This window comes from Xiphophorus couchianus, chromosome 22 (genome assembly GCF_001444195.1).
Source record: "Xiphophorus couchianus chromosome 22, X_couchianus-1.0, whole genome shotgun sequence".
Classification (NCBI taxonomy): Eukaryota; Metazoa; Chordata; class Actinopteri; order Cyprinodontiformes; family Poeciliidae; genus Xiphophorus; species Xiphophorus couchianus.
This window is the reverse complement of record NC_040249.1, coordinates 360,256-384,533: the sequence shown is the minus strand read 5'-3', so window position 1 is coordinate 384,533 and position 24,278 is coordinate 360,256. Positions and strand designations below refer to the sequence as shown.

Genomic DNA, 24,278 nt, shown 5'->3' with positions numbered 1-24,278 from the left:
AATGTAGTGGAGTAAAAGTAGAAAGTACCCATTATTAAATCTACTTAAGTAAAGTACAGATACACGAAAATTGTACTTAAGTACAGTAACGAAGTACTTGTACTTCGTTACTTCCCACCACTGGTGTTAGAGATTTTTTGGTATTATCATTTTATTCTTACTTTAGTGCACATTCAGCCTATAGATCATTGTGATTTTCTGTTTAAAGTGTTCTCTTCCTTACGTGTGTATGGAGGTCACTGCTGTCGGTTCAACTTTACGCACCTCCTAATTTAGTAACTACCTGTGAGCAGTCGTATTTTGTTTTATTGACAGTACTGACCGAGATTTGAACAGGGCTCAGACCTTTGATCAGATATCACATCTGGAACTGGGTTGTTAGATGTTTGGGTTAGAAGCTTTACGACCGCTGTTGTGTTTCCTGACTGCCCCCTTGCCTGTTCTTCTTTGACAATAAAAACAGGAGCTCTTGTGAGAGCAGATCAGAATGCTCTGTGGATTGTTCGGAGGAAGAATTGGCAGAGCGTTCTCCTTTTGCAAAAGCTAAACGTGAAATTTATATACGTTGTCTGTGGTTCTTTCTTTTATTTAGGTTCGAAAGGAAAAATACCTATCAATTGCATCAGGTAGTCGATGTGCCCATCTTCTCTATTTAAATCTAATTATTACTGAAGGGCAACATAGTATACGGACTTCATAATCTGCAGTCTTTAGGTTGAATGCAGTATTTATTTCCACTTTAGCTTTATGTTGTTTAGTTTTTATCAAGTACATTTTTTGTTAATGGAGACTGAGAATCCATTTTGTTTTTGGTTGTTTTGTTTATTTTGTTTATCAGTTCCAGTGTTAAATATTATTTTGAAAATAGAGTGTATCTGTCTTCGGCAGGAAATCGCATGCATTATTACGTCATTTCCATTACATCAGTGTAAAAAGGTCTTCAAACAATATTATTGTTTATCGCAATAATTTTTTGAGACAATTAATCGTTCAGCAGAATTTGCTATGGGGACAGGCCTACGTCCGCCATTTTGATTGCTGTTTACATTCCCCCATCAGCTGATGCAGCGGTGGCCTGTGACGTCATCAGCTCTGACACAGCCAAACTCCAGACTCAACACACCGGACGTTGTTATTGTGTCTTGTCTCTTGTCTTGTCTTGTCTCTATGCTGTAACTGCGAAGTAATTTCCCTGCTGGGATGAATAAAGTACTTCTATTCTATTCTATTATGAGGCTGGACAATTGTTTCTGCAGTTGATTTAGCAGAAAACTTTATATACTGTATATTGTTCACGTATTTTGCCAGATTTGAATTATTGTGTGGAAGTTTGGGAAATGCAAACAAGTTCTCACATTCGATACTCTTTGTCAGACAACCATCGTAAGTTGCTTGATGTGTGGGGTCCTTTCAATAGATGCATACAAAATAATGGGCTAAAATGACTATGGTACTCATTTATTTTTCTTTCTTTATTATTATTATTATTATTATTACTGTAATTATAATTTATTGCTTTCATCTTTCATCCATGATCAGTTACCCATCAGCCCTGCTCATTTTAAAATACTGGGGATTTTATAATTTCTTTCAGGTCACTCTTCAGCTGAATATAACTTGCATGTGAATTTTGGTTGGAGTTTACTGTATTGACAGTGTGAAATGCTGATACTGCAGTTGATTGCAGCATGATGTAATAGGCAAACAGGGAAAAAAACCCCGCATTTCAGAAAAAGTCAAAATGAGCACTTATGTAGTGAAGGACGCTTTGTACAACGTCTACATCTGCAGACTCTGATCCAGTTGTTTCATGACTCATGATGTATCATATTGGATCAAAATGTCAAAGTCACTTTATCCAGTAAATTTATCTTCTTGCCTTCCACTGTTCAAATTGGTTACAAAACCATTCCAGATTGGAGCATTTAGGTGCATCTTCCTCTACCTGCAGTGTTTCTGAAAGCCTTTGTAGCTTCACGTGATAAAACACAGTAAGTGTGAGAAGGACCTCTGTGAAGGCCTGGTGTTGTTTTTCTTCAGTGCATTAGCCAGTGGCAGCGTGGGGAACACTGGTCTTTTTATAACTACATTACCAGCTCCTGCATTTTTTCCCCCTCAACAAATACCAGATTCTGGTAAAGAAAAACAGCTGTGGGCGGCGGAGAAACCCAAAGTGTCTCTTCTGTGTTGCTAGAGTTGGCTGCTATTACGGAGCAGCAGGCAGTGGACTGAAACGAAGACGACAGTGTTTTGGCAGATTGCCTTGGACTGTACGTTGCAAAGCAGGAAGTGTAACACTGAGAGTACAGGAAGTGACTGATACGGAGCTGTGCTCCCCTTTTTTTGTCCAGCAGTATTATAGAGTTTAAGCCGTTGACTTTCTGACAGAACCTATTCTTTCTCTCTGGTGGAATAAGGAATGATAAATACAGAGCATCCAGATAGACTTAGGACCTGTGAAGTATTCAACAATGGAGGACAACTGAAGCACCGAGCTAATATACGGTCAATGTGGAGGGAATTTCAGAGGGAAAACATGGGAAGTGGTGATGACAACAAAGTCAGAGCAGAAACGGTGACATAATGTAACTGAAGAGCTGCTGTGGGTCATTGGAAGAGCTTTTTTCTCAAACATTTGAAACAAATGTTTACATGTTTTGAGATGCCAGAATGTGGATAAAAATTAAAAACTGATGAATAATGTTGCTGGTTAAACATTTAAAGTGCTTGTTTGTTTTGTGTCTGTTTTTTGTGGACCACAGATTGATGTTTTTGTCTGAAAATTGGAAATTTTAGGAGCAAAGTTGCCAACTTGGTAACAGTGTGGTGACTATTGTGTGCATGTGCAGATGAAAAAAAACTAAGTTAAATGTGACTGATTTATCAGTGCACCTCTATAAAGTACATACATTTTATATAGAGTTATGTGAACATACTTTCATGAGTAATAGCAATCTCAAGCTAACTTGAAGTTATATAGTGAGAATTGTGTGCTGCATGTCTCATATGGGCTCCAAAATAAAAAAAAAAACTAAAAATTATATGACTGCATAAATAAATTATACATAGTAAAAGAAAATAAGTTAATAACATGACAAAATGAGAACTTACTTTCAAAGTGGACTATGACAAAGTAATATAATTTCTTTTATGAGTATATTGTTTTCATGATTGTTTGGAGACCAATCTGGAAATGAATGCTGAATAACTGCACAGTCCTTTCTCTAAGTTATTTTAAACATGTTTTTAAACCGATGAAAGCAACAAATCAACACGAGTAAAAAGGTTTTTACCTTATTCATTTCTATATTTGTTGTTGATGCATTGGCCCCATTTCCTTAATGTTTGAGAGATTGGAGATTACTTTTTTCCACATTTTGTTGTTAGTCTGTAATACAGAATGGATGAAAATCTATTTTTCCCTCGTAATTTTACATTCAGCTCCCGACAGGTTCTCATTGAGTTGCTTCTCCAGGTTTTCAGAAAGCCAGACCTGATCCCATGGTTGACAGTGCAGGTCACAACACAAACAAGCATAAAATCTTGGGAGTTGAAAACATGAGGCATTATAAACCTTCTTGGACTTATTGATGCTCCTGTTAATACACAGTTGTGTGTTAACAGTGACATAATGTCCTATATATCTTATATATAGGATTTTACAGAGAGAGAGCATGCTGAATGTTGCATTCAGCATGTTTTTATTTCTGTAAATTTTAATAATTAATAATTTAATAGTTTTCAAGTAGTTTTCAACTACTTGAAAACCTAAGATTTATTTAATCAATTTCAAATATTACACAAAACCAATGAAAATAGTTTGGTATTTCAGCAATGTTGTGCCGAAATGTGCTGACTTGACAGTTGTGCAGTAGATGGTTAATCCACAAAACCCCAATGTTAGAGAAAGCTGGCTGTTTATTGAATTAAGTCCATAGTTATAAATAGAAAGTTGAGTGGAAGGAAAGTGTTGCAGAAAACTGTTAATTGGTTGGATTGCAGTAATAAATTTTATTTTAATTTGCTAAGATGTACCTTTTAGTTTAATCACAACTGTGTCTCACTTTCATATACGATTTGTTTGGCACTTAAAGTATCTTTAGTTTTGAAACATCAATTTTTTGTGCCTTTGTAGCCAGATCTACAAAACTGTAGTTATAATTTCTATTTAAAATTCAATTACACATGTATCTACTAAAGAACAATGGTTCCCATGTACATTATTAATTTTGACTGAGTTATTTTCAACTTTCTTTTTTTTTTATCAAGTGTGTTCTGTTTTTACATCAGGCCCTTTTTTAGTTTTTGTTTTTTTCTAAACTCTTGTTTTAATCTTCAGCCTCTAGTAAGCACGCCTCCCCCTCCAACAGGCAGGGAACTGAAAAAGAGGAAGTGGTGCTCAGCATATATAAAGTGGCTGCTGAAGTGACAGTTCTCTCACACTGTATGCTGTGAGATTAGAGAAAGAGGAATCAGGAAATTCTGCAACTCAAAGTGTCATTCTAAAACTTGTTTGATTCAGCTAACCTTTGCCTCTTTCCGTTTTCAGCTGCATATGGCTGCTGTTCACCTTTTGCCTTTTTCTGTGGAATAAACTGAGGTGCTTCATCTACTTCTTCTGAACATACTGGTTATTCTTCTATGGACTCAGATTGAGTAAGTCACCTTAATTTCCTTCCATTGTCGCATGTTCAATCATTTGTAAATGCAAAAACAAGTTTGCAAACAGGGCAGCTATTTTTTCTGTAACTCATGCCCAACTGTGTGTTGCAGTAGTGTGAAGAGCTGAGCTCAGGTCTGCACTCCAAGAGTTACCAAGCATTATCGCTCCAGTCTGGTACTTGGAGAGTTGTGTTGACATAATTTGAACTGCAGGTTCAGTTTCAGTCTAATAATGGAGCTTTCATTTAAAAGCCAAATCTCTGTGCTGTGAGAAGGAGCTATTTAAGAGGGGCCGTCCCAAAAGACAGGCCTGCAGAAGTCATTCAGCAGGAACAAGTGAAGTTAAACAAAATTCACTTTTTTTTTGGTGTATTTTCCACAATAAAATAAAAACAAACTCTGTGACTTTCTCTTTTTCCTCACTTCAGCACGGCCTTCATCACTTGGTTGCTGTGACATTTCACCTTTTTTTTTAGTCTGCCATTCTTCTAAACCTGTCACAATAAGCAATAAATTAATTAACCACATTATAAATTAAAATGATAAATCATAATCATTTCCATGTGGACATCAGTCATTAAAGAGTTGCTTCTCTTTTAATGTTGTAGAAAAGTCGCCGTTTTGGAAAATGCTGCAGCCATTTGACATCCAGTACGAAATAGTTAGCTTGCACTATCTGCCTGTCTAAGCTGAATGATTATTATTTTTTGAACTGCCATTTTGGTTACAGAGATGTAAAATATTTTCCAGTTAGAATTTTAAACATTCTTTTTAGAAAACAAAGTTTGTTTGGTCTGTCAGAGGGTGTATTTGCATATACAGTATATGCCATTATGTTAGTATCATTATATCGCTTGTTAAATGAAAATGCTTTAAATGACAATGTTGTCATTTATTTCAACTTCTGGGAACATATATTGTCCAGCAAAAATTGTTGTCACAGTCCTAAATTTATAAGTTTAACTTAAATGTTTTCGCCAAGTGAAAAACATTCCAGCTCTTTATCTTTAAATCTGCTAAGTAAAGCTTTAAAGCGATACTTGGTGCTGTTTGATTACCCTGCTGAACAATAAAACTGGAAGCAAAAAAAGGAATACAGGCAAGGCTGCCATTTCCTTTGAGAGCTTTCAGAACAAGTAGCTGTTTTATTGGTGTCATAATGGCTAGTTGCATTTATGTGCACACATGCCATAGGCATCATGTCTGGTTGTATTTGAGAATTGCTTTCATGAGTCATTTTAAGAAGGGAAATGAGGAGGCTTTCTTAACAGCAGGTGTGATATGTGATGTAAACGGATGACAGGGTCCACATGATGTAACCGTTCAGTGCTTGATTTTAAATGTCCAAATACAACTATGGACACCACCCATAAGAAGATTTGTATTAAAAAGCTTAAAGATTAGAGTAACTCAGTAACACGATCTCCCAATTCACATGTCACAATGTTTCTAGAAAGATCCAGTCGCTCTGGGAGTATGGTGTTCCGGACCCTTTGATATGGACAGTTAGATCATGACCTTGAGCCAGAAAGGGCCTTCTCCGGGTCGAGGGCTGTTCTGTCCCAAGTGGAGGAGTTGAAGTATCTCGGGATCTTGTTCACGAATGAGGGAAGAAGGGACTGAGAGATCGACAGACTGATTGGTGCAGCATCTGCAGTGAAGCAGGCGCTGTACCGGTCCATTGTGGTGAAGAGAGAGCTGAGTCAAAAACGAAGCTCTTGATGTACCAGTCGATCTACGTTCCTACCCTCATCTATGGTCATAAGCTTTCGGTCATTACTGAAAGAATGAGGTCGCGGATACAAGTAGCCGAAATGAATTTTTTCCGTTGGGTGTCTGGGGTCTCCTTTAGAGATAGGGTGAGAAGCTTGGTCATCCGGGAGGGACTCAGAGTAGAGCCACTGCTCCTTCACATCAAGAGGAGCCAGTTGAGGTGGCTCGAGCATCTGGTCAGGATGCCTCCTGGATGCCTCCCTGGTCAGGTGTTCCGGGCACGTCCCACCGGGAGGAGGCCCAGTGGAAGACCCAGGGGAAGACCCAGGACACGCTGGAGAGACTATGTTTCTCTGTTGGCCTGGGAACGCCTTTGGATTTCCCCAGAGGAGTGGGAACAAGTGGCTGGGGAGAGGGAAGTCTGGGCCTCCATTGTTTGGCTGTTACCGCCGCAACCCGACCCCGAATAAATGGAAGAAGATGAATGAATGGATAGATGGATGGATAGGGTCCAGTCGCTCTCTGCACATTAATTTATCTGCAGAAGGAAGTATAAGACATTATGATTCCCAGATGTGCAGGTTTGCGTTTTATACTTCATATCTAGTTGTCCTGATGATTCTTATTTTAAAGAAAGAATTGAAGTTGTTCTTGAGTTGGGATGTTGTGTTGACACAGTTGGTTAATAAAGGTTTCCCGTTAGGCCTGTCGACAACAATTGACATGTTCTTTGATAATCGCTAACTATGTTAAAGTTAGCATAGAAAGCATTTTGTAACTTCCTGTAGTGGCTAAACTAAAAGACTATTTCAAAGATTTTAAGGGATCTGGACTCTAGCTTAAAAATGTTACACTTGAACTAAATAAAGTTGAAGTGTGGAATACTGTTATTCTAAACAGGCAACACGGCTTGAGATTCATGAGCCTCTATTATGGACCACTGCCACCAGCAAATGAGTAGAATATGTGGATACTTAAAGATCCCTTTGAAAAACATAACAACTGCTTATTTGAATAGTTCAAACCCAAAGTATACCTTAAGAATTATTTCTCACAGTAGAAACTGCCCTAGACTACTTTAGAAGCTAAAGCCTAGACCAGGGGTGCCCAAAATGGGTCCTGGAGGGCAGGCATCCTGCATGTTTTAGTTCTCTCCCAACAACCTTTTCAGCAGGTCAATGTTCTTCTTAGGCCTTCTAATGAGCCATCATTTCATCCAGGTGCGTTAAACCAGGGAGAGAACTAAAACATGCAGGATGCCGGCCCTCCAAGACCCACTTTGGGCACCCCTGGCCTACACTCTTTCTTATTTCCTCTCTTGAAGGTTCAGCCAATCAGTGCTAAAAAAATGAATGGTGCTCCTGGATTGGCTGCTTTGCAAATACCAGCCAATAGCATTTCAACTAGCTTTGCTATTTGTGCTTCCTGAATTGGATTTTCTTTCAAATATTTTATATAAGGCGGAAAACCAATAGTTTGATTATTCTGTGAAGAATCTGAAGTCACATTCTTCAGGTGAAAGTTCCAAAATGAAACTGGAAATTGGTAGTTATTTAAGAACTATCAATTTCAAATATTTTGAATTCATTATAGATTTAAGACAAAGTTTGTAAAAAATCCTTACTAATATCTCATCTTGCTCTCAGGAACTCATAATGATATATCATCTGATTTGAGTTCAAGGTTTAATTTCATCTTGGATCAGAATTGATCACAATTTCTCTTTTACTTTAATCAATCAAAGTAATTAGTTAGTAGTCTGCTGTTCCACTAAACTTGTATATTTGCAAACTCAGATGCAATCAGTCCCTCTGAAAGCTGACGGGATGACCCAACCCAAAAGTTGTGGGTTTCATACCAGTTTCCTCCTGGCCCAGGAACTAAGACTAGAAAAGCATTCTATAAATTAAGTACAATTCAAGTCAGTATCCATACCCATTGAAGAGTTCTTTTGACTTATTTTACTTTGACATTTCCTTCAAGATGCAAATGAACTTGTGCTACCTTCTGCTTCTGCTTGATATTTTCAATGTATTTTTTTTTTCTTTTTTTCGGTTATAATTCTAATGTGTGCAATAGATTTTCGTTCCCTTTTCAGATCTGGTTCTCTTCTTGCATAAGCGTATTGTTGCTTCATAAGAACGTTGCAGTTGAGTCTAACTCAGTACAAGCTTCTAGAAAATCTTATCTGCAAAGAAAAGGACACAGTTCACATTCATTGCTGTGTCTTGTTGGCTATATAGTAGTCAGTTCTGTAGGTTATGCATGCTAGCATAAGAAACTGTTCATCATTACCCTGCTCAATCGAGTACTAAAGTAACAGCAACTGCTGAATGGTAAAACTGAGGTGTGTGTTTGAGCGAGTTCACGCACACACACACCACAGGATGTTAGCTTAGCCACTCAGCACAGTTTTTGCACAATCTCTGACACATTCCGTTCCTGAACGGCATTCAGAGCAGATCTACAGTTTCCCAGAATTCACGTTGACAGTCAGTCAGAGCTTTCTGTTTGAACACCAACATGCCTGTTTGGTTTCTGTACAATATTAGTAGAAGTGAACTATAACGAAGGGGTGAGTGAGGTGTGGATCGGTTCGTCTTTGGCCTCTGAAGGCATCTGTAGAGGAAGCATGATAAGAGGGGTGTTTTCTCATTGGCACACCTTTAAAAATTTCACCAAAATCCTACATCCTGTCACCTGGTTGAGCAGCGATGTGTGTACAAAGTCAGTTTAGCAATGCTAACAGCATCCTGCTGTTAGTAAAAGATAGCGAATTGTATTGGTTGCATTAAGCTGCCATAAAAACAAAGGAATCTGAGGAGAGATCCAACAGTAAAGCATACTTTTTAATTTAAGAATGTTTCCAAGCTAATTGTCTAAACTTAGATTTGTTTTTATGCTCAAATCTTTACACTCAATACCCAATCATGACAACGGGAATATACAGTATGTGTTTTGTTAAATATTTGAAAATATGTTGGAGACTGAAAAACCATAAGAAATGATGTACAAAAGTATTCACTGTTTTTACTCAACATTTTGTTCATGCACCCTTGGCAGCACTAACAGCCTTCGAGTTTTCTTGAATAATTTCCACAAACCTTTTGTCCATCCCTCTTTGCTGGACCATTTTAAGCTCCATCGGGTTGGGTCAATGCGCAGCCATTTTCAGATCTCTCCAGAGATGTTCAATTTGATTCAAGTCTAGGTTCTAGCTCTGCCACACGGGACATTCCCAGAGTTGCCCTGAATTTCTTCCCTTCTCATCTTGACTTGGCTTTGAGTCGTTCAGCTAAGACAAACCATTGCCACACGTCAGAGTTTACACTTATACACTTAAGATTAATACTTATTTGTATTAATCGCACTTAATTCTTTTGCTTTAGTTATGACAACTTAACTTTTTTGTGTTGAATTAACTAAAAGGTTCAAATTTTAAACTTTTTACTTTGACTTTACTTGAAACAATTAAATTCAATGCTGCGTTTGTATCCTATGACTGCATGTCTTCCCTCTCTGTCATTACCCACTCCCTGTCTAACTAAATAAAGGCTGCCTGAGCTAAAAAAAAGTTTTTTAATAAAGATCCTGTATTAGTTTAATACTTTGTTTGAAGTAAACTAAGTAATTTGAGTAAGGCTGACCTAAATTTATCAAGTTAAACCAACTTAATAAATTAAGGTTGGTAAACTTATTTAAATTGCTTACCATCCATCCATCCATTTTCTGTTCACCCTTGTCCCTAATGGGGTCAGGAGGGTTGCTGGTGCCAATCTCCAGCTATGTTCCGGGCGAGAGGCAGGGTACACCCTGGTCAGGTCGCCAGTCTGTCGCAGGGCAACACAGAGACACACAGGACAAACAACCATGCACACACACACACTCACACCTAGGGAGAATTTAGAGAGAGAGACCAATTAACCTGACAGTCATGTTTTTGGACTGTGGGAGGAAGCTGGAGTACCCGGAGAGAACCCACCATGCACAGGGAGAACATGCAAACTGCATGCAGAAAGGCCCCGGCGGGGAATCGAACACAGGACCTTCTTGCTGCAAGGCAACAGTGCTACCAACTGCGCCACTGTGCAGCCCTGAATTGCTTACCAATTGAAGCAATTCAATTAAGTTGGTCCAACTATTTTCTTTTTCACTGTAAGAGGTTTTTTTCCTGATGGTTTTGCAATATTGAAAGATGCATCTTAAGGAATGATGCCTGGTTTTCTCTACCCACAATCACAGACATTCATGTCTTTGTGTCAGCAGACCAGAGAATTAGAATTTTCATGGATTTAGCATTCTTCAGTTTCCTTTTGGCAACTTCAGATGACCCGCTCACTAAGAAACGGCTAACTAAGTCTGTGCAGAGCGAAGCTGGAGTTCTGACAGCGTCCATCAGGTTGTAGGTCTCCTCACCTGCTCCTTCTATGATTGTTCAACTTTAGTCCTAGTTCCAAACTGTTTCCATAGATAATTAAGACCACTTTGCTCATCGGGACATTCAAAGCGGCCAATGTTTCTTTTTCTTTTCCTACCAGTCCCCAGATTGATCCTTTGACTTCATACTTGGTTTGTGCTCAGACTGTTGACTGTGACACTTTGTCTAGACTGGGGTCTGCCTTTCCAAATCCTGCCAAATCAGTATGTGGACTTCAGTTGATGAGTAGAAACATTTCAATTATGACGAGTGGAAACGGGAACCACATGAGCTCAACTTTGAGCTTAAAGGCAAAGACTCTGAATACTGGTGTAGATGTCACTTCTTGGTTATTTTCTTTTTCTTTTTTTTAAAACTAAAAGTAATTACATTGTCTTTATGGGGTGTTTTGGTTAGAGTTTTAAGGTAAATTGTGAATTTAATCCATCTTGAGAAATGTCTGTAAAAGAAGTTGGAAAAAGTGAAGAGCTGTGAATATTTTCATGACTAGATGCTGGTTATTTTAATACTTTGCTATGTCATTCTTTTTTTCATGTGATAAAAAAACTTTATGGACATGAAATGCTGTCACAGTGGGATACCGCTTAAAAATCTGCAAATAGGAGAATTTAGGGTTTTGTTCCACAAATAGATGAATTTGTGAATACTGAACTTCAAACAGCCGAGGATTCACTGTACTGTTACTGTTTTTGTTTTGAGTCAAAACTGTAATATTTTACTTTAAAAAGGTTAAACTGGGATAAGAATTAAAATACATGAGAATCGAGTGGATTACAAACTTTTAACACAAAAAACATAACATTAAATTAATTTGAGACCATTTTATGACCGTTTATCTCTATAATTAATGAGATATATTCATTATTTATAGCTACATGGTGGTTAAATTTACAGGAACACAATGAAAGTAGACTGGGAGTCTGGCAGTAAACTGGGGGTTGAAATTGCCAAAGAAACTAATCCACATTGGAATATTTGTTTTTCTGAAAAAATGTAATGGATGACAACATTTCTGCACTGTTTAAGTACATAAATTACACAAACTCTCATTGGTCAGTATGAAAAATCAAAGTTACAAAGTAAACTTCTTTGGTCTGTGTCAGTTGTGGTTTTAATTTACATGATACTTTACCATCAGCAGACTTATTTCATTGTGTGAATAACTTTAATAACTTAATTTAATATTTGGATGAATCTCTGTTGTTTTACAAAAGGGATTCAGGAAGGAAGTCTTATTATAGCCACTTGTAAATGGAAACATATGTTAACCATATTGTGTGTGTGTGTGTGTGTCACATGACTGTCTCTTCAAAGGATTCACTGGCTTTATTCTAGTCACATCTTCTCCTCTGCTCCTCTTCCCTCTCTGTCAGAGAAACCATTGTTCATGGTTTACTAATATTAGGCTGCATCTCAGAAAAAGAAGAAGAGAAGTGGTTTATTTCCTTTGGCCATTTTAACACACTGGCCTGTTTTGTATTCTGCAAGTTTCTGCGTTCGCTCAGAACTGCTGCAGAGTTCATCTGCAAATTGCAGCTGCTCTTTGACTTCTACACATCTGCTTAAAATGAATAAATGGCAAGTCATTAGCCGTGGAAAATCAGGGAGGAGCTTTCCTTCACAGGATTCTCACCTGAGAGCACGCTGGTAACCGGAGTCCGAGCTGCTGCTGTTTCATGCGTCATTTCATGACTGCTACAGGAAATGAGTTGACATGTCACCCTCAGTATCTGCAGTAAAACTGTGAAAGCCAGTGAGTCATAGTAACGCTACTTTTAACTGCAGATTAAAGTCGGGCTGAAAGGCCTCAAGTCTCCATCATTCTCTGATGCTGACCAGTGTTATTCAGTTTAAAATAACAAGTGTAGTATTCCCCTCACAGAACATTAAACCACAGATAAATATGAGCACTTCAGGTGCAATGTTATTACAACGGAAGATGTATATGGCATGTAAAGTGAATCTTGAAGATAAATCTTTTATTATAGTTGTAAAATGTCTCACTGAATTTATTTGGATTCTAACAAAGTAAAGTGTGATATAAGCTGAACTGAATATGATATTAAAGAATCTTAAAATGGCAAAAATAAGTGTAAATGTTGTGGTGGTGATGATACCAGACATGTTATCACTGAGTGACCTTTAGCATTTTGGGTTATGTTATTTATGTTTTGTGTGAAACTCTGACAAAATATTACATAATCATAAGAAAAGCAAGTTTGTAGCACTTGGAGAATATAAATCAAACGATACTGCACTCAACAGTCCTTGCACACACTGTAATTGTCATTATAGTATTTCTGCAGTATATTGTGCAGTGCTACATGGCATAATTAATTTTACTCCAAGCAATTCCTTTAAACTAGAAAAACAATAAAATTTGCCTGGAGTATAAATGGTTCCTATACTGGCCCATTTTTTGTCGCCACAAAGCTACTGGAAGTGCTAACTTTTAGTTTGGTGATTAGTAAAGCAGCTATATTTACCAGAGTGAAAACAGTGAAACATAACCGTTATTCTATCAGTAAGATGATTTTTCTTTCAAAAAGTTGGATGCTGCATTGAATACAACTTTTTGTTACGTTTTTTTGTGGGAAGTCACTGCTGTTCACGGCCACCACCTACACTGAGTGATATTGTTCTAGCGTCTGTTAGCAGAAGTAACAGAAAAATGCTTGAGCTTTCAGCCTTCAACTCTCAAATTTGAATGACATTTTTTTATATATAGAAAATTCACTTTTATAGAGAATGTCTAAAGGGACTGCTTTGGTATTTAGCAAAATGCATTTGGTGGAAATCATTTGGCTCTCGGAGAAAAATTTATTGTCTAACTAGATCCCTCTAAAATTAATAAATTACTTTTTTTGGCAATTATTTTTAGATCTCTTAATACCTTTGTTGTGAACAGTGGAATCTTATTTTATTTGAATTATTTTTAATGCTGTCAGCTGTAGTTTTTATGGAAAATCTGTGAAACTCAAAATCTGTCAAATGGTCCGAATTTTACAGAAGTCTAATTCCATTTCGGTATTTAAAAAAACAGCAAGCATTGCACCTCTGCTGAGGCATTATGGTGTCACTTATGATACTTGCATGTGGTCAGTATCATGACTTAAAAGATAATGGATTAGAAAATTATGCATTTTTGTAAATTTGGTGTTGAAACAGCTGAATGTTGGCTGAGGTTTCAAAACCATCATTCACAAACCAGCAGAGAAAATTCTAAATCCATCTATTATTGTTTCAGCACAATCTAGGACAAACCCATTCCACAAAATAAATCACGTTTTTGTTGATATTTTTTCCTTTTATCTGACCATGAGAAAAGGGTCATTTCCAAAACTATAGACCAAGGTGCACTGGGGGAAACTCGTCGTTTCACAAAGGCCTCGCTTTCAGTCGCTGCTTCAGAGTCTCTCAAATATAATGAATTTCTATGAGACAACTCTCATAGCACCTCACATCTTCAACAAGAGGTGAGGTGCTTGCAGAGGAAATTGTGTTGTGATTTGCTTGTGGCTTGTTAGAATACATTGATGGAAAACTCAAGATTTCTTGATTAAAGTTAAGAAGCAAGCTATTTGCCATGTGCCATCATGCTGGCTAAATTTTTTTTTTTTTTTTCCACATTTTGCTAAAATTATACCACATATTATCTCTTCATCAATGTGTTTCATTAGTGCAGATAACGCTTCTGCTTTTCATTTGCACGAGCATCACAGATTGTCACTTTGTATTTTTAACCATACAAGGGAACCTTTGATGTGCTGCTTTTATATTTTTTTGGTTTTTAGAGCCTTGGTTTACAGTATGTGAACTGTTACTGTATGTCTTTTGTGTCTCTGCTCTTAAACAACAATAATCTACTAAATATTGTATATCATAGGGTTTCAGACTATAACGCACATTTATGCTTGGTGAGGAGTTCATGGAATCATACAGACTTCTGATGTTAAATTTAAACTTCTCAGAAATATGAAGAGCTTTAACAGCCCTGTTTAGTCCACTTTAATCCAGCCCTAGTTTGTTTCCTGAGAAAGTCTGGTTTGATTGAGGATGCTTAATCAACATCTGATACACACCAAAAAAGGAAACTGGTTCATCTACAAACCTCGGCCTCAGTTTGAAGTGAACTCTGGTGCAAATGCTAATTGGACAGGAGATCGCTCCAAAAGCAGGAAGCATACTACAGTGCAGGGCATTGTGAGTAAATGCAACCAAAACAAACACAAATCTATCTAGTGGGAGAAATGGCTGTGGGCTTTTGCCAAAGACAAAAGAGAAATCTCCAACCACTAAAATCTCATTTGTTTATGTACAGCAGACATGAGGTTGGGGTCAAAGTTCACCATTGAGCTTTACAGTTAGGCTCTACTTTATCTTTTCTGTCACATAAAATACATTTAGGGTTAGAATTAGATTTTTGTCAACCAAAACTTCTATTTTCTCCTTTTGCTTTAAGAAAGTCTGAATCTCTGTGTTCGACAGGAATTTAGCAGCAACAGAAATGTTTTTGTTGGTCCAACTGAGCAAGAGCAAGTGAGATTAACGGGAGTAAAATGCTTAAATAAGCTCTCTATTTCATCCAAGTGTCAAGTTTGTTAAAGAGATGGAGTAGGAAGAGGAAAAAAGTAAAGTGCTAAAGAAAAATGTATCAGGAGAAGCAAAACTGAGTAAAAACAAAGAGCAAGAATCAGAAAACGATGTTGCTGCGATGAAGCTATCAACATTATCCTGGCAGCCGGATGGCTGCGGTGCTGCAGGCGCGATGTGACTTCCTGTTTGTTGCTGCATAGAGGAAGTAACAGGCCCCTCGAGGATGGTCTGAAGTGTGAAGCAGATTTGTGAGTATTTTTGTTTGGTGGAGCAAGGTGATTCAAGTGTGAAAATGGATGCATATGCATTAAGCTCTAACATGTGTGTTTATAGCTGAGTTCTTGCTAACTTCACTTTTGTTGTTTTTGGCATTAAATAAAAAGCTGAAGTCAGAGACTTTATCTTTTTATTTGCTTTTGTTCTCTTCAAACTGTCTAAGAAGTAAGTTTTAAAGGTTTGATTTAGAAGTTTAGAATCCAGGCAGAATTGGGATGGAGGAGTAGCTAGCTGGGATTTGTTTGGTCATCTGATTATGACAGTGATGTTGCACAGGATTGTGGGATATTTTACTGAAGCAGAGCAGCATCATCTGCAGTGTAGTCATTTTTTTAAAGATGTTGAAAGAGTAATAAAGTAACTATAATGGTAAATATAGGTTATCAACCATAGATAAAATATTAATATTGGTTTTGGCCTAGATTTTCATATATAATTTTATTTTTGTTGCAATAAATGCCAGAACTTATTTTTAGAACATTTTTTTTGTCCCCATCAATCAGCCGTAGTGTGACGGTCTCAGGCTCTTCCAGGACTGAGGAGCAGCAATAGATTTTGTCGGTTGGAGGATTTCTCTTTTGTTTTTGGCTAAACACCAGGAGCCATTTCTCCCCCTAGTGCTAACTTAGCGTGTTTGTTTTGGTTGTATTTACCCAGAATCTCCTGTGCTGTACTCCAGTTCCTGCTTCTGGAATGATCTCCGGTACCCTTAGTGTTCACATATGCATTCAAAACGAACCAGAGTTCACTTCAACCAAACGCAGACCAAGATTTTTAGGCAGATCGGTCTTTCTTTTTTTTGATCCGCATCAGAGTTCGATTTGCATTCACACGTACCCAAACAAACCAGACTTTCAAGACAAATTAGAGTTGGATAAATGCGGAATAAAAATGTCTGATGTCAATTCATCCTAACACAGCTCTGCAAGGAAGAGTGGGTAAAATATAAGACACTAGTTTCCAGCTATCACAGAGCTTGACTTGTTTCAGCAACGGTGACACAACCAGTCAGTAGCTTTAAGGAACAATTACTGTTTCACACAGTCAAGTTGGTTTAAATTGCTCTTTTACTTCATTTAATGAAATCATCATCCATCCATCCATCCATTTTATTACAACCTTATCCCACTGAGGTCAGGAGGGGTTCTGGTGCCCATCTCCAGTTGTCAACAGAGGAGAGGTGGGGACCCTGGACAGGTCGCCAGACCATCTCAGGTGAAATCATCATTTAAAAACTAATTTTCAACAATTTTGGTTATCTTACTGGTATTAAAATTAAAGGATGTTAAGCCTTTCAGTGTGACAAAAGACAGAGGGATTAAAACTTTAACATTTGTGGTTTTTGTTAGGAATATGATGTGTTTATTGTTAATATGACATAATTGGCTCATCTAAAGCCCAAGTCCAGAGCAGTTTGTCAGAAACTAAACTGAGAATATTTACAGACTAAATAGAGAGAACCAGGTTTTAGGGAACTTATCCTTCAAGTTCCTGCTCACTTGGACAGAATATTACATTGTGTTAGCTCCACTTTTAAACCGTTGGCATTGATTACCTGTGTCGCCTTTTACTTATCCTGAGTAAAGTCTTTGCTCACATCTTTTCTCTGAAGTTTCTCCATAAATTTACTAGAAACTAAGAATGAAGCATCTCTAGAAAATTGCATTGCAAGCAGTTTTCCAGATGAGAATTAATTCTATCATTTGTGTTTTCATTGGGAGGGTTAAAATTAAACTGTAAAAGTTGAACGAAGATTCTTCTACGTCACATAAATTTAATGCTGGGGTCCACTGTCGTTTACATTCTGTCAGACATTTCCTCTAACATGTTGCTAAAAATCATTTAAGGAACTGAAAGCAACTGTTGTGACTACTGCAGAAAAGTTGTTTTCAGGCTTGAACTCTGAGATGTTGTAAAGAACTTACAGGTTTCCTCCATACTAGCAGGTCAGTTCAAGTAAAAAAAAAAGTTTAACCAAAAGGAAAATTAAACATTGTCTAACTTGTCATCCTGGTGTTTTTGAAGCGTTGCAGTGGATGGTGATGCTATGGGCAGGAAGGATCTCCAGTAGCAGCCAGTCTTTCAGAAAATTCACTGTGACTGATGACTGTTGCTAAATGGCAGACTCATGACAGCCATGGCATGCTAACGGGTCAGACAAATTAGAACTAACATTAATGAGAAACTCTGTAAAAAAAAAAAACATCTGCATACTTCACCGTAATAAACCATAAAATAGTGACAGAAAAATCTGTAAATTATAAAACAATTTAAAACTGTTGATTTGATGTGAAGTTTCCGTAAATGAGTTGATCTGATACATGCATTTTGATGCATATAATTTAACATCCTCTTAAGTCGTAGTCTCAGTGATTTGCTCACGATTCTACATACAATATTTATAGAACGCCTTCTGCAGCTTTAAAAGTGTTAGGGTCAGACAGATTTATTTTTTAATTACAAGAATAAAGTCATAATATTAATAGAAGAAAGTCACAATATCAGAAGTTGTAAAATTAGAAAAAGTTGTTTTAATGAGAGGAAAGCCTTGATAAAGTTATCAAGATAACTTCTCAAGATGCTCAACATTCCTCATTTTATCTTTTAGTTTTGGTGTGGGAATTATAAAATTACAACTTCATTCTCATAATATTGCGACTACATTCCAGTAATATGATTTTATATTATTATGGGGCTTTTTTTTCTTGGATTTTCACAAACTTTTGTAATATCAGAACTTTTTTGTCAGACAAATCCATGTACATTTAAAACTTTGTCTTGTACTCTGACTTCATTTTTGCAATATTATGAGTTTATTCTCATGTTGTTCTGTCTCCATTGCTGTATGAGCAGACCTATTCTCATAATTACATTTTTTTCTCAACCTGTCCCTAGTACAGCATCGTAACAACATGCCCATCAGTGTTGAGTGGAAATATTTGAAATGGCTTCAGTTCTTTCAAGTCAGTGACTGACTGTTGCAGCCATTTTTCAACCAGCAGCTCTTCAGTGTCCAACAAACAAAAGACTATCTTCTCTCAGTAATATATTCTGCTCACATCATTGTTTTCTCAGTCATTTCATTTAAATTATTGTAACCTGAGGAACTGTATGATGGAAAATTAAAAGGGGAAAAAAACATTCATCATTACCATTAAACATGAGAGCAAAATGAGAAGTAAGAAATGGAAACTTCCACATATTGCGATGAAGTTGGTTTCTGTTTAAATGCTGACTGATGTTCTGCTGAGTCTGAAGAGATTTCTATGTTCTATCAAATGTTTTCACTTTTTTCTGCACCTTGGAAATAGGTGTCTCAGATTACGCTATAGTCAGGCGGATTTAACTCTAGATTAACTCTAGTTTGAGCGCCTTAAAATTGGACTTGGTGGTGATTTGAATGCAGCGTTTGGTGACAACGTGTGTGTTCTGTGACAGTTTGAGGAATCCAACGCAGATAGAGACCAGCTAAGAGCAGAAGATGCCAGCCCCGCCTCCGCCTCCACCCCCAGGGCCGCCGCCACCTCCCACTCTGGCTCTGGTGAGTCTCTGTTCCTCTCAGATGTCATTTTCAGCAGAGACATCTAGTGGACAAACCCAGTTTATGGCAGAATCAATGTATGGATTGGAACTTCACAGCTGTACCCTGAAGAAATATATTCTCTAAAAAAAACTTATAGTTTCAATGTTAAAGCTGGGTTTTTTTTATGTGCAAGGCCATTATTTTAGGAATGTGACGATATCAAGGATTGAATCTGAAAACGGTAAAAATGTGACACATTGAGATTTTTTGTCTTTCTGGTTCCATTTATTTATAATAAAAATTTAACTCAAGAAATCATATTTGATTTAGTTTAAATACACACTGATGTATTCTGTGGGTTTCTATTAACTGGAATTATTATAGCTGATGGACAGAAATCCAAAGTTCAGTTTCTTAAAATATTGGAATATTGAATAAAGTAAATTAGAAAATATATATTTTTAATAAACGTATTATATTATGTTGACACAATCATATGAAAGACAGTGACAATGATGCCTATCTCCAGGGGTCAACGGGTGAGGGTGGGGTCACCTGGAAAGCTCACCAGTCCATCACAGGGCATTAAATCACAAAGTCAAATATGATGCATATAGCATTTTTATAACAGAAAGCAACATAGTTACTGGATTATGCTATAAAATGTCACTATGTGCCTGGAATACTCATAATACTGGCCCTTTAAAGATTTTGTGAATCTGTCCACTCCCATTATTTTAACATGCTGATATGAATTTAATTTTAATTAGAATTTTGTAAATAATTTTTTCTGCAGCTTTGGTCATTTCTTCCTTTGAATCTTTTGGGTTGTTTGTGTTTCAGGCCAACACAGAGAAGCCGACTCTGAGCCGAACGGAGCAGCAGGGACGCGGCGCTCTTCTGTCCGACATTTGCAAAGGCACCAGACTAAAGAAAGCCGTCACAAATGACCGCAGTGAACCCGTTTTTGACAGTAAGTCAGCGCATCTCATTGGCACCAACATGTATTTCTGTATCCCAAGGAAAAACCAGCTCATTTCCGTCATGTCTGCTAGATTAAAATCTATTTATTCTGATGCTCAATAAGTCAAAAAAGTCTTTGCATTTCTATATGGAAACAGAAAGATTATTTTTTAACTTGTGCATTTCCTAGACCCATTTTAATCATTCATCATATTGAGAAGTGCATAAATGACCTTAGACAGATGTAATTTTAAAATTTCTTTTGAAATGAATGCTCATTTAACATATTTTTTTGAGACGCCAGTCACATTTCCTATCAAAAACAAACTTGTTGGTTGAATAAAAGTAATTTCAAATCAAGACATGCCACGGCACGGATAATTTTGTGCTCAACTGTATGTGAGAAAAGAATAATGAAAACAATCTTCTACTTCATGAACCTAGCACTTTTTTTCTTTTCTTTAAACCTCGATTAAATGTATTTTTGTATAAAATACATTTATACAAAATAAATGTATTTTGCATGACATTTATCATGCAAAATAAATGTCTTTTATTGTTGCATGATAAAAGACATTGGCTTCTGTGAAATTAGACAAACACTACATAGTTTTCCTCAGTGCCTGGCGGGCCACCAGGCTAAACATAGTTTGTTTTAGGTAGTTTTTTTTGTTTTTGTTTTTTTTTATGCATCATTAATTGCAACACAAAAATTCTCCCTAGGTGTGTGAGTGTGTGTGTGCATGGTTGTGTGTCCTGTCTGTCTCTGTGTTGCCCTGCGACAGACTGGCGACCTGTTCAAGGTCCCGAAACCTGGGAGTAGTGATGGACTCTGACCTGAACCTCCAGAGCCACATAAAGACAGTTACAAAGTTGGCCTTCTATCACCTGAAGAACATTTCCAGGATTAAAGGACTAATGTCTCAGCCAGATCTAGAGAAACATCCATGCGTTCATCTTCAGTCGTATTGATTATTGCAACAGCGTCTTCACAGATCTGTCCAACAAATCAATCAAACAGCTGCAGCTGATCCAGAATGCTGCTGCTGCCGTTTTGACTAAAACCAGGAAGATAGAGCACATAACACCAGTTTTAAAGTCCCTCCACTGGCTCCCTGTAGCTCAGAGAATAGACTTTAAAATACTGTTAGTTTATAAATCACTGAACGGCTCAGCACCACAATACATTAAAGATATGTTGTTGTTGTATCAACCTTCTAGACCCCTCAAGTCTTCTGGTTCTGGTTATAGTACTGCTCTGCATCTCCGGAACCAAACGAGGAGAAGCAGCATTCAGCTTCTATGCACCACAAATTTGAAGCAATCTTCCAGAAAACTGTAAAACAGCTGAAACACTGAGTGCCTTTAAATCTCGACTAAAATCCCACTTGTTTAGAATTGTATTCAAAACGTAATCAATTACGAATTTAATGATGGCACTTAACTTAATGTAATGTTTTGATTGTTGATTCTATGTTGCATGTTTTTGTGTTATGATGTAAAGCTCTTTGAAATGCATTTTGGTGAAATGTGCTATACAAATAATATTTGATTGATTTATTGATGCATTGAACCAGGCATGAGGGGCTGCACACCCCATTTCCTTCTTTGCTGCCTGTTGGCCTCAAACTCTCATTTCCAAATTATGATGTCTCTAAATTTTTGTAACTTTTAACACATTTCAACACAAAACACAGTGAACTGCCCCAACACTCCCACCACTGGGCACAGCAATGTTTTCTGGAGGAAACCCTGTACAACCTTTTATGATGCATAAAACAGTATGTCTTTCTTTTTATTTGAAAAAGCCCAAAGGTATCACCAATAGTATGGCAGAAATGACCAACTGCTTCCCCATGTTGGCTTTTAGTGCCCTTATTTTATCCCATATGTCCAGTTTGAACCTTATTTAAACAGACAACACTACTATCATGCATTAAGATAGTTTTTATTTCTTCTCAGAACCCAAAGGAGGAAGTGGAGGAGGTGGAGGTAGTGGTGGAGGTGGTGGTGGTGGTGGTGGTGGGGGTTTTGGTGGTGGGTCTCCTGCTGGTTTAGGAGGCCTCTTTGCAGGAGGGATGCCAAAACTGAGGTCTGCAGCAAACAGAGACAATGGTAAGAAAAGATGTGAAGAGCAAAAACTATGACAGAAAAAGATCCTCATTAGGTTTAAAGACAAAAACAGTTTCTGATTTTCGTTCCCAGACTCAGGACCCAGTCGTGGGCCCGTTCTTCCTCCAGGTTCCCGTTCCGGTGGACCCAGCCCTTTCGGCGGCGGTGGCAGTCCATCCGGACCACCTAAGTTGCCAGGCATCCCCGCTGTGCCTCGTGGCGGTGCCCCTGATCTCCCAAAGGGTCGTCCTAATTTCTCATCCAGACAGGACACTTCAGGTGGACCGCCTCCTCCAGTACCCAACACCCCCAGGCCACCCCAGAGTCTCCCGTCTCGTGGGGGGCCCTCTCCGCCGTCGCTCCCCGGAGGACCAAGGCCCAGTCACGCCAGTTCCCCAGTGCCGCCCAGTGTTCCACCAGGGAGGCATGGATCTCTTCCTCCCCCTCCCCCACCAGGGGGCTCCTCTGGTGGGCCTCGGTCGAGCTTCTCCGCGCCCCCTCCTCCGCCTTCAAACAGCAGCCGACCTCCGTTACCTCCAGCACCAGGAGGGAGGCCTCCACTTCCTGACGACCGACCGCCACCACCTCCGGCTCCTGTAGGAGGTCACCGACCGTCGATGCCCCGCGACATGCCCCCTCCTCCCCCGTCCATCAACTCCAAACCTTCTGCCTCGCCTTCCTCAACAGGTCGCTCCCCGGCCGGAAGCGGGGTACCCCCTCTGCCTCCAGGACGACCAGGCCCGCCTCCAATCCCGCCTGGCCAAGGAGGAGGAGAGGACCAAAACACACCCCGCCTGCCCCAGAGGAACAGCTCACTCAACAGGTAAGATTTGGAAAAATAGTTGATGGAAATGCTTAGGACTGGATCAACAAATCAAATTTATTGTTCAACTTTGGCTAAAAACATCCATTGAAATAAAAAAATCAACAATTCTAAAATTGCGCTGCTGAGGGTGGCAGCATGTTGGAGCAGCTCAGTACTCATTGAGATTTTTTTTCTCTTTTTCAAACATTCATTCCTGTCCTTTTGGAGGAAAATGGCTGTTTTTGGACAACTAAATATATTATTACATAATATATTACAAAAAATATTATGTAATTGGACTTATTTTAGTCAATATTTATCATATTTTTGCTCCTTTGTTATTATGTGTAACCACAGCAACAGGGTGGTTTATACCAGGGAGTAGCTCATCAACATTGGAAAAGCTGAAATAATACCACAGCTGAAGCCAGAAATCACAGAGGCGTTGGAAAGGAAGAATTGTGGATGGAGAGCAGGAGCACAGAGGAGAGACATGTTGGGGTGGCAGCATCAGACCCAGGGACCTAAAAAGGCTCAACAGCCTGATAGAGAAGGCTGGTTCTGTTCTGGGATAACTATGGAACCTCTGGAGATGATGATGCAAAGGGATTCTTCATAGGATCAAAATAATTATGGACAACCCTGAACATCCTCTACACAAGAATGTCTTGGGAGAACAAAGTGTTTTCAGTCAGAGGCTTCTTCGGATTCACTGTAATACAGACCTCTACTGGAGATCCTTTCTGCCAACAGCCATCATCATCTACTATAACTCTTTCAAATTTTTTGAATTAATGCGTTACAACAACATTGAATTTCCCTTTGGGATTAATGAAGCATTTTTTAATTTAATTTTTAAAAAACTATTATAGCATAGTTGTGTCCAACATTTTGTCACATAGGCCAAATAGTCTAGTCAGAATTACTTGCAGAAAGAAATTTCTAAAACAGTTGAAAATGATATCAAAGCCTTCTTTACCTTTTCAACAATAAACTAAGCAAACAATAATTTAAACAAAGTAGTTGGACTTCTTGTAAAAATTGGATGTGCAAGTCATAATCCCAGAAATTCAAAAGTCTTTTGCTTGTTTCGTGTTTAAGGGGCACATGTAAAATACATTTTTTTAGCTTTGCATCATGCTATCATTTTTACAACCATTCATCTGCAAAACCCCTGGGTGGACCTAGCT

The 24,278-nt window shown here is 38.1% G+C and overlaps 1 protein-coding gene across 3 annotated transcripts in view; it reads left to right on the top strand.

Moving 5' to 3' along the window:
- wipf1b (WAS/WASL interacting protein family, member 1b) overlaps positions 1–24,278 on the top strand; it is a 41,619-nt gene that overhangs the window by 13,377 nt on the left and 3,964 nt on the right. The window contains exons 2-6 of one of the 3 annotated variants that reach the window (XM_028007446.1): positions 4,550–4,656; positions 19,124–19,226; positions 20,052–20,181; positions 22,134–22,286; positions 22,377–23,106. In XM_028007446.1, coding sequence (XP_027863247.1) covers positions 19,167–19,226; positions 20,052–20,181; positions 22,134–22,286; positions 22,377–23,106 — 1,073 coding nt within the window. In that variant the 5' untranslated portion in view covers positions 4,550–4,656; positions 19,124–19,166. Of the gene's footprint in view, positions 1–4,426; positions 4,657–19,123; positions 19,227–20,051; positions 20,182–22,133; positions 22,287–22,376; positions 23,107–24,278 lie in introns of those variants that run through there. The other 2 variants (XM_028007445.1, XM_028007447.1) reach the window with 2 other exon arrangements.